This window comes from Netta rufina (genome assembly GCF_964035555.1).
Source record: "Netta rufina genome assembly, chromosome: 30".
NCBI lineage: Eukaryota > Metazoa > Chordata > Aves > Anseriformes > Anatidae > Netta > Netta rufina.
Genome location: NC_140154.1, coordinates 1,406,366 through 1,421,287, shown reverse-complemented (window position 1 = coordinate 1,421,287; position 14,922 = coordinate 1,406,366). Strand labels below are relative to the sequence as shown.

General features: G+C 44.8%; 1 protein-coding gene across 2 annotated transcripts; it reads left to right on the top strand.

The window, feature by feature from the left end:
• Positions 1-260: 260 nt before the first annotated feature.
• Positions 261-13,420, top strand: HOXC6 (homeobox C6; the record flags this gene model as incomplete). Of its 2 annotated transcripts, XM_084303583.1 has the most annotated exons (3): positions 261-322; positions 11,746-11,970; positions 13,107-13,420. In XM_084303583.1, 2 exons carry the CDS (start codon positions 11,817-11,819, stop codon positions 13,418-13,420), a joined length of 468 nt encoding a protein of 155 aa, XP_084159709.1. The 2 variants fall into 2 exon arrangements, with proteins under 2 accessions (XP_084159709.1, XP_084159708.1); XM_084303582.1 differs by lacking the exon at positions 261-322 and having other exon boundaries at positions 11,571-11,970.
• Between the last annotated feature and the right edge of the window lie 1,502 nt (positions 13,421-14,922).

Genomic DNA, 14,922 nt, shown 5'->3' with positions numbered 1-14,922 from the left:
GGATGCGATGATGAGGGGGCACAAGCAGTTGTAAATACCTTTTTTTTTTTTTTTTTTTTTTTAGGGGAAAAAAAAAAAGAGAGAGAGAGAGGGAGATTCCTCCTTAAGCTTCCCCCATCCCTTTGCCCAACCAGAGAAGAACTGTTTGGCTTTTGTTTCCATCTTTCTTTTTTTTTCCCTCTTTTTTTTTTTTCCTTTTTTTTTTTTTTTTTTTAATGTTTCTGTGGAGCTGAGCTGCAAGCGTCAGTGGAACAGAAAGAGAGAGAGACAGAAAGAGAGAGAGAGAGAGAGAGAGAGGGAGAGGGGGAGACAGGAGCCTCTGGTAAGTGTTCCCTTATTGGTTAAAATGTGTAACTAATGATCCATAGCCCGGGTGTTAAGGATAATGATGCATCGTGGTGCGAGCGAGGGGAAGGCGAGGGGTGTAGCTTGGATATGAGGGAAAGCTGCTGCGGGTCGGCAGAAATGCAGTTAATTCGGGGAAAAAAGGGTTTGCTGCTGCTGATGTCATATTCGGGGTGCGGGAGGCAGGACGGGGAGCCGGCTGCGGGGCTGGGAAAAAAAAAAAAAAAAAAGAAGGGGGGGGGAATATGAAAGGGGGGGTGACCGGGGGCTGGGGGCGCGCTGGAGCAGGGGGAGGAAAAAAATCTGTGTCTAGAAATAAGCAAAAATTCATCCGCTCAACTTTTTCCTTAAAAAAAATAAATAAATAATAATAATAAAAGGGGGGGGGGGGGGAGACGCATGCGCGGAGGGGCCGGCCCGGCGCAGCCCGGGTGGGTCGTCCAAGGCTGGGGTAGTGCCATATTTAATGAGCTGCGCTCCTAATTGTGTGCACAAGGCTCGGCCTTGCACGCCCCTTCCCCCCCCCACCTCCCCGCAGCCCCCCCAGTGGCCAGCGGCCGCGGCCTGCTCCTCTTCCTCGGGACTGCAAGCTTCATTACTGGGCCGATAATTAATATTAAGAGCTGGCTGATTAACAAAACAATTTCTACACCCCAAGGCTCATCCTTTTATTCGCTTTATTTTTGCAACCTCGCGGCTATGGGGTGTAAAGTTCTCCGGGAGGGGTGCTGAGCATTTATTTGATTGAATTCCCCCCCACCTTGCAAGAAGCGATTGCTACCCTGTCGTGAAATAATAATAATAGCAATAATAATAATAAGTTTCAGGAGCGCTCTGGTTTTCCTGCGAAGTGGTTAACACGGTGTTGGCTTTTCGGTTTTATTTGCATGCAGGTCCCTCCCCTCTCTCCCTTATTTCTCTCTTTCCCCCCCCCCGGCAGCGACTTGAATTCAGGTTTAAGGCGTGAGATTTAAAGGGTGACCCTTCCCCTGCTAACCTCCCCACCTACCTCTCCATCCACCTCCCTCCCCACCTACCCATCCATCATCTAATCTTATCTATCTCCGTGTATATATCGGTGCCGTGTAAGGAGATATATAACGTAGTGACTTCATTTCCTCTCGAGGTTGTCTTTTTTTTTTTTTCTTGATGAATTCTCCTTGTTCAAAAAAATATATATATATTATAATAATAAATAATAAAAAGCAGCTCGTGTGTGTGCAGAGATTTGCTGCTGGGGACGGCAGCGCTGTGTGTGCACGTATAGGGCTGGGCAGACAGCTGTACACATATATAGGGGCGGACAACAAATAAACGATAAAGCCTGACATTGTTGTGCGGTGGGGGAGGGGTGGCGGAGGCGATTTTTTGGGCTTATTATAAGCGATTTTTGGGGTTCGCGGTGGCGACAGGGGCAGGGGCACTGCTGGAGCTGCTGGGAGAAAGGGGAAGCCTGCAGGACGCGGGCTTCTTACTTTCTGCCTGGCTGCCTTTTTTTTTTGGTGTTTTTTAAAATAAAAATGGCCTCCCTTATTTTAATTTCCAGCGTGCGCTCGCAGAAGTTAATTAGCGAAAGTGGTTGCTGAAGTGCTCGGGTGGTTTCTGGTTGCGGTGTGCTGAGAGTGTTTGAAAAAGAAGTTTGGTGGGGTGAAAGAAGAAGAGAAAAAAAAAAAAAAAAGACAAAAAAGAAAAAAGTTGCAAAAGTTCCGGATCAGCCTTTCTGTTCCCTTCCCTTTTCTTTTGAGAAATCTGGTAAATCCTTGCGCCTGCATTTGGGGCTGGAAATTATCGGCTTCTCGGGGGTTGCCCGGAGCAAAACCAACCGCAGTTCTCACCTGAAAATAAATATTTTTATTTTAGCTTTGCAGAGGCAACTCGCCTTTCCCCGATTTTTTTTTTCTTTTTCTTTCAGAAATAAATAGATGGTTTGGGGATGGGACGTGGAGAAAAAAAAAAATCAGGGAAAGAGACAATTTTGCCTTCGTTTTGTTTGCAGGAGAGAAAAAAAAAAAAAAAAAAAGAACAACAAACCCGTTGTGTGAAGGCTCTGCCTCTAACGCTGCTAGTCGTAAAGACATTTTATGAGCAAACAATGAGTGTTTATTGGAACCACATGATTACAGAAATGGGATCTTTTATTGTTTTCAGACCAAATCCGTCTGCTCCCTCTGGCCGGCCCCGGCCGCTCGCTCGCTCCCCGCTTCCGTGAGGCCTGGAAGCCTCCCCAAAAACAATTTTAAATGTATTGATTTTCGGTTTCCCCTGACATATTGTCATCTTTCATATACCCGTAATGCCGAGAAACATTTTAGGACGTAGAGCAGGAATAACGGAATGATTTATACGCTCCGAGTAGTGTTTTTTTTTTTTTCTTCTTCTTCTTCCCAGACTAAAGCAGAGGAAATAAATTGCGTCTCGTATCTCTAACATCAGTGCTCGGGAGGGATTATAGGAAAATTGCCACGTGTTATTGACATGGACTTGCAGGGAAATAATAGCTTTTCGACAGAAGTAGTCGGTAGGGGAAAAAAAAAAAAAAAAAAGGCAGGAGCGTGGAGAAATTTAAAAATGGAAATTCTGCTGTCCCCAAAAGCTTCCTCATTTATTTATAGGGGTGTTTTACACCGAAATACTGCCTGCCAACCTATTCGCCTCCGAAGGACGTAAATCCCAGCCGCGTAGGAGCAGGGATTGACATTTTACTTGAAAGAGTCGCAGCCCCGCGGGACGCGATCTGCCCCACGCGTGGGCGCTTATCTCGGCTGGCACCCAAGGGCACCAAATTCAGGACCGCAGAGCTCCAGCGTGGGGCTGCTTCATTGTGCCAAAGCCGCCGTGTTGTCAGAGCCTGGAAAACCTGGAACTACAAAGAGCCGCTGATAACCAGGCGATTTCCCAACTTGTCGTGTGAAGGAATTCGGCTCGGGGAACGAATCAAAGAAAAACCCACCAGAAATAATAGATGAGCTCGTGCCAAACCACCGTTGGTGTTAGGTGCGAGCGGTGAACGTGGTCGTGTCCAGATCGATTTTCTACGGGCTCCGTATCTCAGGAGCTGTTGCACGATTAAATGTTATTTTTGGCCATGTTTCTGCCCGGAGCGTTGTGCACCAAAGGCTTTCGAGGGGGAAATTTGCGGAGGGAGGAGAAGGATAAAAAGCGAGGCTCGGAGCGATAAAAAAAAAAAATAAAGATGGGTCAGAGTGATAAAAAAATTCGTCATAGAGGAGAAATTGGACTTTGGGCAGAGATGATGCGTAGCATTGAGGATCAAGGTTTTTATTTTTGGCGGAGAGATTTGGAGATCTTGTTACTGGTGTTGGCGGGGCTGTAATCCCTGCAGCTCGCGCTCTCAGGGAAAAAAAAATGGAGAAAAAGGAAAAAAAAAAAAAAAACAACAACCAACAACAGTTGTGATTTTCAGTGTTAGTGCTTGAGGTCAGGGCTAACAGAAAAAGGCCTTTCCCTTCAGATTTGCGTTCGCCGGGAGAGAAAGTGTGGGCTCGGCTTTGGGTGGAAAAGCGAGGAAATCGGGGCAGGGCGCCCCAAAGTGTTTTACAGCAGCGCGGTGACCTCCAGCCGGGGGTGCAAGGGGAAATCGGGGGGGTGGGAGCAGGGGAAAGGAGGCGAGAAGCAGCCCCGTCTCCCTCCCCCTCCTCCCCAGACACAAACACAATAAAAGGCAGAAGTCCCCGAAATTGCGGGTGTCTGGACGCAGTCTGCAGAGGACACGCTGCTCCCGCTGCCTTTGTCGCATGGGGACACACCTTGCTGTAAAAGGCTTTGTCCCCAGACTAAAGACCCAAGACTTCAATGGGGGGCGGGGAGGAAACCCAGAAAAAAAAAAAAAAAAAAAAAAAAAAAAAAGGAGGGGGAGAGAGCAATGCGGAAAAAAAAAAAAAAAAAAAAAAAGGAGAGAGAGAGAGAAAAAAAAAAGCACACAAAAAAAACACATAACCCCCCCAGATTCGTCCTCCAACCAAAGTCCTCGCCCCGGAGCTGGGGATGAGGGGGCACGGGGCTATTGTCCCACAGGTATTGCCCCCACTTTGTCCCCCTTTCTCCCCCCCCCCCCCCCCCGGGAGTGTTTAAATTTCTGCACGTTTTTGTTTACTTGTTTTGTATACTGCCACCAAGTGACAGAAACTTGCAATCCAGCAATTTTGCAATTTGGTGCCTTTTTTTTTTTTTTTTTTTTTCCTCCCCCCTCTTTCCGTTTGTGTAAAAGGGGGGGGGGAGAGAGACACAACACCGGGGGTGGGCGACAGAGGATCAGACGGGGAGGGGAGAGGAAAAATAACTCTGCTCCGCTGGGAGAGGGTGCAAACGCCTGCAAAACGTTATCCCGCCATAAAACCCCACTTTGCAAAGAAGTTTTAGTCCCTTTAACATTGAGGCGTGTGTGTCCCCCCCCCGGCCCCCTCCTCGCTCGTCCATAAACCCTCGCCTGAGCTGAACCAAACTTTCTAAAGTTTCTCAAAGCCATTCGAAACTCCTCGGCTGCACTTTCTGCTAATTCGAGAGTTTTTTTCTTTTTCTTTCCTCTTTTTTTTTTTTTTTTTTTTTTTTTTAAGGTCTTAAGAGCCTTTCGTTCCGTGTTACCGTGTTTTAAATCATTCCAATGTACGTGAACTCATAAAAATAGATAAGGCATGTCAACTCGGGAACGGTATTTTCCCCCTGAAAATATGAGTGTATTTAAGCAAATCCTGAAATATTAAATTGTTGCTCGATTAAAGACGATGTAAATGTATAAATTCGCCAAAGTGCTCAAGAGGTTGTCTCCAAATATATAGTTTAATTCTGCCTAAGTGATCGCCTCTAAAAAAAAACATCATTAAGGCAACTATTATTGTTTCCTGAATTATTATTTTTTTTTCTTTGCGACCTATGATTAAATTTCTGCCTTCATATCTGCAAAGAATAAAGTGTAAAACTGCCTATAGTTAATGACAACAATTTTTCACTGTTGAGTTATCCTTGCGGAACGTAATAACATCGTACTCCTTTTTATTTTTAATCTGTATACCGAGCATAAGCAATCGCTTTGGTACATGTATGTACGTATGTTTACATGTAGGTGCACACACAAATGCAGCAAAACAGCGTTTTTTGGGGATTTTACGCCACCAAGTATTGTCCGTGACGAGCGTGACGTCACGAGTGCCACTGTCCTTTTCAGTTTTGCCATTTTAATTTTTCCAGCGGGATTTTAGGGAATGTTTCCAGCCCGTCGCGAAAAGCAACCCCCAAAGGAAACCAAAAACAAAAACAACAAAAAAAAAATCAGATTTTTTCCCCGCTGCAACGCCCCGCTCGGGACACTGCTACCTGCGGGCACGCCATGACGCCATCCCAACCCTCCGCCCGGCAAAATTGGGGCAAAAAAAAAGACATTTCCATGCATGAGGCCGAAGGAAAAAAAAAAAAAATCCACCCACTCGCCCGCACTTTTAGCGGAGGAGCCAGCAGGAATGTTTCGCAGCCGCCAGCCACTTCCCTGTAAACAATGCACCACTCAGCGATTTCACATCTCCTAAAATATTGGGGCTTTCTCGCTTTTTTTGGCTCCCCTTCCTAGCGCTGGAGATGCTTCTTGAGCTTTTGGCGTGGAGCTGCAGCGCCCGGGGTTTTTGCACCCGCGTTTGCGGGAGCCCCCGGCCGGGCTCGGTTTCGGTGCTGCCTCCTTTGGATGGGCCGGGGGTCGCCAATGGATCTGGGGAAAGGAGAAGAAAAATGAAATAAATCAATCCCGCAGATTAGACAGAATATTTCATAAAGAAAAGCCTCCGCCACCCGTCGCAATATCGACGCGGAGAAAATATAAATAAACGCTTAAAAGTGTCAGAAAGTGCTTTCAAAGCTCAGCAGAAAGAGGGAATAAATTTCAGAAGTAGGAACACATTAATTTCTCTTCCCCACACACCTCCCAGCTTCCTGTTTAGGAGACATGTGTTTTGACAATTTCCAGAATTCTGCCTTTTTTTTCTTTCTTTTTTTCTTTTTTCTTTTCTTTTCTTTTTTTTTTTTTTTTCACCCCATTCCTTTCCCTGGAAATGTGTGCAGAGTATGAGGGCTTTTGCAGGCGAGGAGAAAAGCCCGGCTCCAGGGTATTTCCCCACTATTATTTTTATTATCATTGTTAATATATATATATCTATATATATATAGAGAGATTTTTTTCCGCATTGCAACTTGGAGTCGCCCTGAACTTTGCAGGTCGCTCGAAGGGCACACTTTCCTAACCCAACTCTGAGAATAAAACCAGGACAACAACAACATGTTTAAGGCCATTTCCCACCGCCACGCAGCAAAAAATCAATAGGAAAAGGCGAAGGCAAAGAATTGCCTCGTCTGGGAACCCCATCCGCGGGGCGGTGAATGCTCCCTTCATTATCTACCTAGGGCGAAATTGGATGTTGCGGAGCTTTGCATTAAAAAAATCGCGGAAACGGCGCTGATTTCTTTTTCTTTATTTTTTTTTTCATTTTATTTATTTATTTATTTATTTAAAACCCCATCTTCTTGGAAAGATATGGGTGGCGGTAGGGGAAAATGGGTGTTTTCGCTAATTATGGCTCTGTGCATCTTTGTGCAGGAGATGCCTTTTAATTGGCAAATAAACCTCCCAAATAGGCCACCCTCTTCAGATCGCGCTGTCTGCAGCGCCGGAGTAAAGTTTAAACAGTCTATCAAGCTCTGAATGGAAGTATTCAGGGGAAGGAGAGATTTCATCTTCTCCTTCTCTCTCTCTCTCTTTTTTTTTTTTTTTTTTTTTTTTAATCAAGAGCTGCCCAGACTCTGACTCTGAGGTTGTAATTACAGAGAGCAGAGAATAGACACGGCTCCAAAACAATGCGAGCCATTTCAGGCTGGGGGAGAGGTAGCCCGTGGCGAATATGCTCCACATAAACCTCCAGGAGTTTGTTGTTGTTATCGTGGTGCCCTTTTTATTTTGTTATTCTTTTTTTTTTTTTTTTTTTTTTAGGTGTTATTTACAGCAAAAGCAATATTTGACTAGGAAAGCCCTGTTGTAAAGAGCAGGAATAAATTCCCAGCGAAAGACCCAAATAAATAATTAGGACTCACGTGTGCCATAAATGTCAAGTTAAAAAAAAAAGGGGGGGGGAGCAAAGGAAAGGGGGGGAAGGATGAGATAACATATACAAGGTGAAATCAGTTTAAATAAAAAGGCTTTTAATGGCATCACTTGTATTTACCTCTAAGAGCTTCAAGTATTTAATCAGATGTGAGCACGCAGCTTTATGGCCAGATGTCAGTGGCGTGTACGCGCGTGTGCGCCTTGCACACTCAGGGCTGTGGGCACATCTAGGAGGGGGCATCGCCCCTCAGCTGCACAGGGGTGCCCCCCCCCCGCCCGCCCGCATCCCAAAAAGAGGCGTTTTGCAAACACTTGGCATAACACCCCCACCACCACCATACTTGTACCATTGGGATTATTTTTTTTACTCCGGAGAGGGGGGGGGGCACGTTGGGGCTCGGTGTCCCCGGTGTGTCCCGGTTCCCGGGCATGGCATGGCCGCGGGGGGGGGCCCGGCTGCTCCCCGGGCCGGGCTCGGACCCAAGTGGTCAACGTGGCTGGAACAAAACAGCAAATCCCACCCAGCCCCTCTTCAAACAAACAACCCGCGGCTCGCAGGGCTGCGCAGAATGCGAGCCTGACAGTAGCGGTTTATTAAGGCTGTAGGCTGTTTAAGGAGGGAGGGGGGGACACCGATTTGGATTTGTTTCCTTTCAGTAATTACTGAGGGATAGAAAACACATGTGTTGGGCTTGCATTTTTTTGAAGCCTTTTTCTAAATCAGTTCATCAATTCGCTAATTATAGCTGGGAGGGGGGAGGAAATCTCCCGACACATATTTTTTCTTTCCCCCCCCCCCCTTTCCCTCTCCTCTCCCTCTCTCCCTCTCTGTGTGAACATCAGAGTGGGGAGAAGGGGGAAAAAAAGGGGGGAATATGGCTTATGAGTGGTGAATGTTATTTCAGATTTCTATGGGCGCTTTTCTTTTCTGGGAACAAAGAGCAACTCCTATTAAAGAGCTACTCGAAGACTTGTACATATTTCTACTGCTGTGTAGCACTTTTAATAAAACATCTGTTCTTGCTTCTGCTGATGAGTTTACATAATTGTTTGCAGACCAATTTAACCAGAAAGCGCCCCACATATTCCCTGTACATGTTTTCATGGGGGAAAAAATAAATACCTTTTTGGTAGTGACATATCTTGATGAAATACTTTCGAGAAATCCCCAAACTGCTAGAAAATATCAATGGGAAAAAAATATCCAGTGCATTCAAAACGTGAGACTGAGGAATTGCAGTGAGCAAAACATACTTTAATGATGCCTCATTTGTATTTGCAGGAGCTTTTTGGGGTGGCTGTGCTTTTTTTTTTTTTTTTTTTTTTTTTTTTTCTTCCTACCCTCTCCTCTCTGTGTCTCTCTTTCCTACCCAGAAACCTGATTTTTAACGTGGGGAGAGGATTCTATTTTAAGTTTCTTTACGGCAGCTGGTTTCTGTTCACTATAAATCGACCAGACTTTTAAGACTTGCCCTCTGTTTAGAGAAGTAATAAAACACTTAACTTTCTCGACTCCTAGTCACACGGTTATCACACAGGTCTCGGATACAACAGCCCCCGAGCACCTATACAAAAAAAAAATAATAATAAAAAAAATGTGTGTGGGGGGAGCAAAAGCAAAAAGCAAATAAAATAATAATAATGATTAAAAAAATAGCCCAGAGGGTGTCCTTCCAGCACCAGACTTTCCTCCAAACTTTGGTAAGGTTGGCGTCATTATAAATGCCCTTCCATAGGTGAAACTCCCCACGTGAATCTGCCCTAGCAAAGGTCCAACCCATAGAGCTGGAGCTACTTTTAATTTACTCGCCAAATTGCATTGGGCTGTAAGCAATACATAAGGTAAGACAACACGCCAATAACTGCAAAGCCCTCATTCATCCATCTATCCGGCCAGTCCATTTGTTGGACCCTGCAACAATTTAATATCTGGAAGCAGCTTTCAGGGTTAGCGTTGGTTTCCAAAGTAACCATGCCCTGAAAGGACTGGGTTCAGAGATGTGCCCATGGCTAACAGTATTTGCAGCACAGCCCTGGCTCTCCAGATATGTCCAGCAGAGAGTGCCTCTGGCTTGGGGGGGGGGTTAACATGTCAGCAGAAGGCGGAAAAAACCCTCTGTAATTGCATTTCTTTGCTACTTTCTCTATTTTCTCCAGTTTGTTGGATTCCATAAATTCCCGGGTAGGCTCTGCCAGAGGGCTGGGGGAAAGGGGAAAGGAAGAGGAGGGGAACGAAAGCAAACTGAAGTTCTCTTTTTTGGGGAAAACGCCTGTAAATCTTCCCCATGTCCATGAGTCCTATATCTGTACTGGGCTGGCTACAAGTTGGGCAGTCTAAGGTAAAGTCAGGCTGCGCTCCCTAACAAGGTACATGTGCTAAATAACATGGTGCATACTTGCAGCTATCTCCTTCTTTTGGTTAGAAACTTTATTTTTTCCCCTAGTGACACTCAGGGGAAGCCTTAACGTTATAGAAGATGAATACACGAGCTTTTTTTTTTCAGTTGTAGTCTCGTTTATGGTTTTATTGCTACCATTGATTACTTTGCTTTGTTACACAGAGGAAAAAGAGCATAAAATCCGTTGGCATCCGGGTTCCTGTTATAGCTGGGGAAAAAATATACAGCCCCCCCCAACCCTTCTTTGTCAGCTAAAATCTTTTAGAGATACATCGCTAAAAGGAATTAAGTCCATTGACTGAGAGCAGGACAAACAAATGCTCTCAGTTTCGAATTTGAGTGTGCACCTAGAAACCCTCCTCTCAGCAGCCCCACGCACCCTTACATTTAAAATAAAAATGTGGACACGAAGGAGGTTAAAAAAAAAAAAAAAAAAGAGGAGGCCAGGGTTTCCCCGCCATAATTGAATTTTTAAATAGGAAGCCACCAGAATGATAAAGATACCTCGCAATATTTACAGATCAGCAGGTATGTTTTACATTTAAGGGGCAATTTATGGCTCTAGATTGAAATTAAAATTAGATTAGCTGTCTTCATTTCAATTAGTTCTAGGTGCAATCTACCCAGAGAAGATGTAATATAATCCCCTCTTTCATCTAACTAAATATTTGCAATAGAAGTTTCCCAATCAGTTGTAAATATCTGAAACTATAAATTTCTGCAAACATAAACACGAGGTTGCGTCCCCAGCCCAGGCTCCCAATTGCTCTCAATTACGGATAGAAGTGCTCTTTTTTGTTGTTGTTGTTGTTGTAGTTGCTGTTGAAAATGTAAATATCCTCTAGCATTGCCACACGTTGAAAATTAGCAGGGAAACGTGCAGGAGAGGAATGTCAAACTGCACTAGAGGAGAAACCTAACTTCCAGACTAACCTGAGTTCGCAATGTTGTGTGTTTCTTGTCTGTCTTTTCTTTTTTTCCCCCTCCCAAAGACATACTTTAGGAATGCTCTGAAACACGTTATCAATTCAGAAGTCGCCATGTTTTCCCCCTCTCTTTATGTAATATTTTCTCATCAGGAACACAACCATTTGATTCCATAATATTGACCAATGCTACATGAGAACAAGACAAAAAAAATCGGGATAATTTATGGCTTAATATTCTGTGGACATCTGAGATTTATTACTGTGAATTCTGAGCTATTTTATTACAAGATATTAAGCAAACATTTCTTAAAAAAAAAAAATCAAAAAGAATGGAAAAAAAAAAAAAACAAACAACACAACACACGGTGCCTCCAAACCCCAGTGTCCATGGGGCAGAAAAAGGGGGGTGTGGGGGGAGAAAAGTTGAGTCTGGGTTGGGAAATTTGCGCCAGCTCCCACTTGGCCGCAGCTGCCTCCGGGGCAGGACCCAGCGATGGCTCCGGGAGCGCCGCCACCCCTCGCCCCCCCCCGGGCTCCCCGGGGCTGCTTGGGGGGTTTTGGGGGTGCAGGACTTACTTTCAATGCACACTTAGTTTCAACTAGGGAATCAACAGAAGCAAAAGCAATTTTTCCCTTTTTGACACCCGCCTCCCCATTGGCTCCCCCCGGGTCAGCTGACTTTGTCATTTTGTCTGTCCTGGAGCAGAGCCTTCCCTATAACAATCTAGTTCAGACTACAAACTGGAGACAGAAATAAATATTAAAGAAATCACACAGCCAGGTATAGAGGACGATATGAATTCCTATTTTACAAACCCATCTTTATCCTGCCATCTAACCAGTGGCCAAGAGGTGCTTCCCAACGTAGCCCTCAATTCAACTGCCTATGACCCTGTCAGGCATTTTTCTACTTATGGAGCAGCCGTTGCTCAAAACCGGATTTATTCTTCTCCTTTTTATTCACCGCAAGATAATGTTGTGTTTAGCTCCAGCCGAGGACCTTATGACTATGGATCTAATGCTTTTTACCAAGAAAAAGACATGCTTTCTAGCTGCAGGCAAAATTCTATGGGACATAATACACAGACATCAATCGCACAGGATTTTACCAGTGACCAAAACAGGAACACTTCGCAAGAACAAAAAACTAGCATTCAAATATACCCATGGATGCAGCGTATGAACTCCCACAGTGGTAAGTTTTACAGCTCGGAGATATAAATTAAATAAACTGAACCATCTTTACGACCTTCTCCCTAGCAGAACAGGCTGAGCGACTTTTTATGGCCCCATAAAAACAATAATATAGCTCCTTCACAGTTGCAGCTACAGGCCTTTTATTTGTTAAGTTGTTGCAAGCAAATATGGCTTGTTATGCTCTTTCTAATTAAAAGACTTCGAGAGTGTAAAATATCTATAATAAAGTGCAGCGAGCTCTGCTCGGGAGTTAAGCACAAAATATTACTGGGGTAAAATAAGTTTTAATGATGGGGGCGGAAAGTGCGGTTGTGCTCCCCGCAGGACGAGGGGCACTTTGCCCCCCCCCCCCCCCCCACGCCCCCCCAAGCAACCCCAAATTGGCTGGAAAAGGAGAGAAATGGTGGAGGGAGGGGGGGGGTGTAAAAATGAATAATGAATAGTAAAAAAAAAAAAAGAGAGAGAGAGAGAAAAATAAATAAATAAAGGGGAATTAAATAAGGGGAAATAAGTGGAAAGGGAAATGTAAGAAAGGAAATAAGTAAAAAGGGAAAATTAGTAAAAAGCAAAAAAAAGTATAAAAATAAGAAGTAGAAAGGAGAAGAAGTAAAAGAAATATAAGTAAGGAAATATAAGTAAAAAAGAAAAATAAGTAAAAAATTACAAAATAAGTAAAAACTGAAAACATAAGTGAAAAAGGAAAACATAAGTGAAAAGGGATAAATAAGTGAAAAGGGATAAATAAGTGAAAAGGGAAAAAATAAGTGAAAAGGTAAAAAATAAGTGAAGAGGGAAAGATAAGTGAAAAGGGAAAGATGAGTGACAAGGGAATGATAAGTGAAAAAGGAAAAAGTGAAAAGGGAAAAAAAATAAAAAATAAATAAAAAATAAAGGAAAAAACCCACAAATACAAAAGAGATTTTTTAAAAAGAAAAAAAAAAAAAAAAAAAGGGCAGCATCCCGAGGGAAAACGTGCCAAGGGGGGATGAAAAAGGAGGAAAATGGGGGGGTGCCGGGGAGGGGGCGGCGGGGGGGGGGGCGTGGGGCGGCGCGGGGCTGCGCGGGGGCGGAGGGGCGCGGGCGCTCGCCCCCCGCGCTCACGATTTTTAGTCTGTTTTGTCTCGGCTCCCCTAGGAGTGGGCTACGGGGCCGACCGCCGGCGGGGCCGCCAGATTTATTCCCGTTACCAGACGCTGGAGCTGGAGAAGGAATTTCACTTCAACCGCTACCTGACGCGGCGGCGGCGCATCGAGATCGCCAACGCGCTCTGCCTGACGGAGCGGCAGATCAAAATCTGGTTCCAGAACCGGCGGATGAAGTGGAAAAAGGAGAGCAACTTGAGCTCGACCCTCTCCGGGGCGGGCGGTGGGGCAGCCGCAGCCGCCGCCGATAGCTTGGCCAAGGAGGAGAAGCGAGAAGAGACAGAGGAGGAGAAGCAGAAGGAGTGAAAAGGGACGCCCCCCCCCCCCCGCCCCCCCCCCCCCCTTCGACTCCCCCCCACCCCCACAAAAAATAATAATATCCCCCCCCCACCCTCTATTTATCACTGGCACAATGTTTGGCTACGGTTAAAAAAAAAAAAAAAAAAAAAAAAGGAAAAAAAAGAATAATTATTCTTATAAAAGAAGAATAATGGGGGGAATTATTAAAAAAAAAAAGGCTAATGTGGAAATGTGGAACCCCCCCAGCGCTCCCCACACACTTCACAACTCCCCGCTCTCTTCAGTGCCCCCCCCTTCCCCCCGCACACACATCGCCTATTTATCTCACTCGGAATAAGACTGTTTCCAACCGCACACTTATCCTCCCCCCCAACCTTCAGGCCCCCCCCTCCTCCACCTTCTGTCCCCCCCCCCCCCCAAATTGGGCTTGCGAGAGGCACGGCCCTGGAGACGGCCTCAGCCCCCCCCCCCCCCCGCTTCCCCTTCCGCCAGCCACACGAGTTTCTCCTCCCATGGTGAAAAATCTGAATCCCTGCGAAAGCTCCTTCCACGTAAATATAGCATTTCCGAGAGTACCCTACTTGTATTTAAGCAGATACCTGGGCTCATCACTGCATACAACAAACTGTGACAGTTTCTGTGTGAATATTTTTAACTGTGTTTGTGGTACCTGTATTTATATTTATGTTTAGCACTGTAATGTTCCACGGTATAAAGTGAATGGAGTTCTATAGCAGTAGAAGAGAAAAGAAAAAAAAATCTTGTGTTACACCCTCTCATGTATAAAGGTCATGTCCAGAGGACTATGTTGAGTATTTAATAAAAACTGAATATTATTTTTAAAGTTTATAGAATGGCCTCTGAGCTTCAGTTGAAACCTTTCATGTTGATAACAGCCTGTTAGAAAGTTCACTTATCTTCTGTGTGTTGTTCCTGAAAATCAGCTCCCTCTCCCCTTTTTCTCCCTCCTTCATACCTCTCTCATTCAAGAGTATTCCAAAAAAAAGGGGGAAAAATGCATTTTGCTTTGTCTCCTTGAATTAGTCTTGTTACTGTATTGTTCGGTGGCATCAGGAATCTATGCCATACCTCTCGCTTCATGATTAAAATGGATTTCCAAAGTTCAAAACAGTATATATTTCTTATTGCAACCTCCTCAGTCAAATACCAGCTCCAAGGTTTTGATTCTTTTTATTGTCATTGTTATTATTTTGATTTAATTCGACCTCTCCAAAGCTGAGAATCTGCCAGCTCTGCGGAAGGATCCACTTCCCCTCAGCCCTATCTCGACCCAATAAACCTTTCCAGGGAGGGGGGAGTCACTTTTATCCAGAAACTCATCCTTGGGAGAGCGGAAATTGTCGATATAACGCTATGAAACAAACCCTTCTGATGGGAGTGCTGTGGATTGCAGGCTCGGATAATGTATTACGAAGGCTGGATAAGAAACTGCATTTTCTCTCCTCTTTGTCAGTGCTCTCCTATTTGCTCGGCTGTTCACTAGGTAG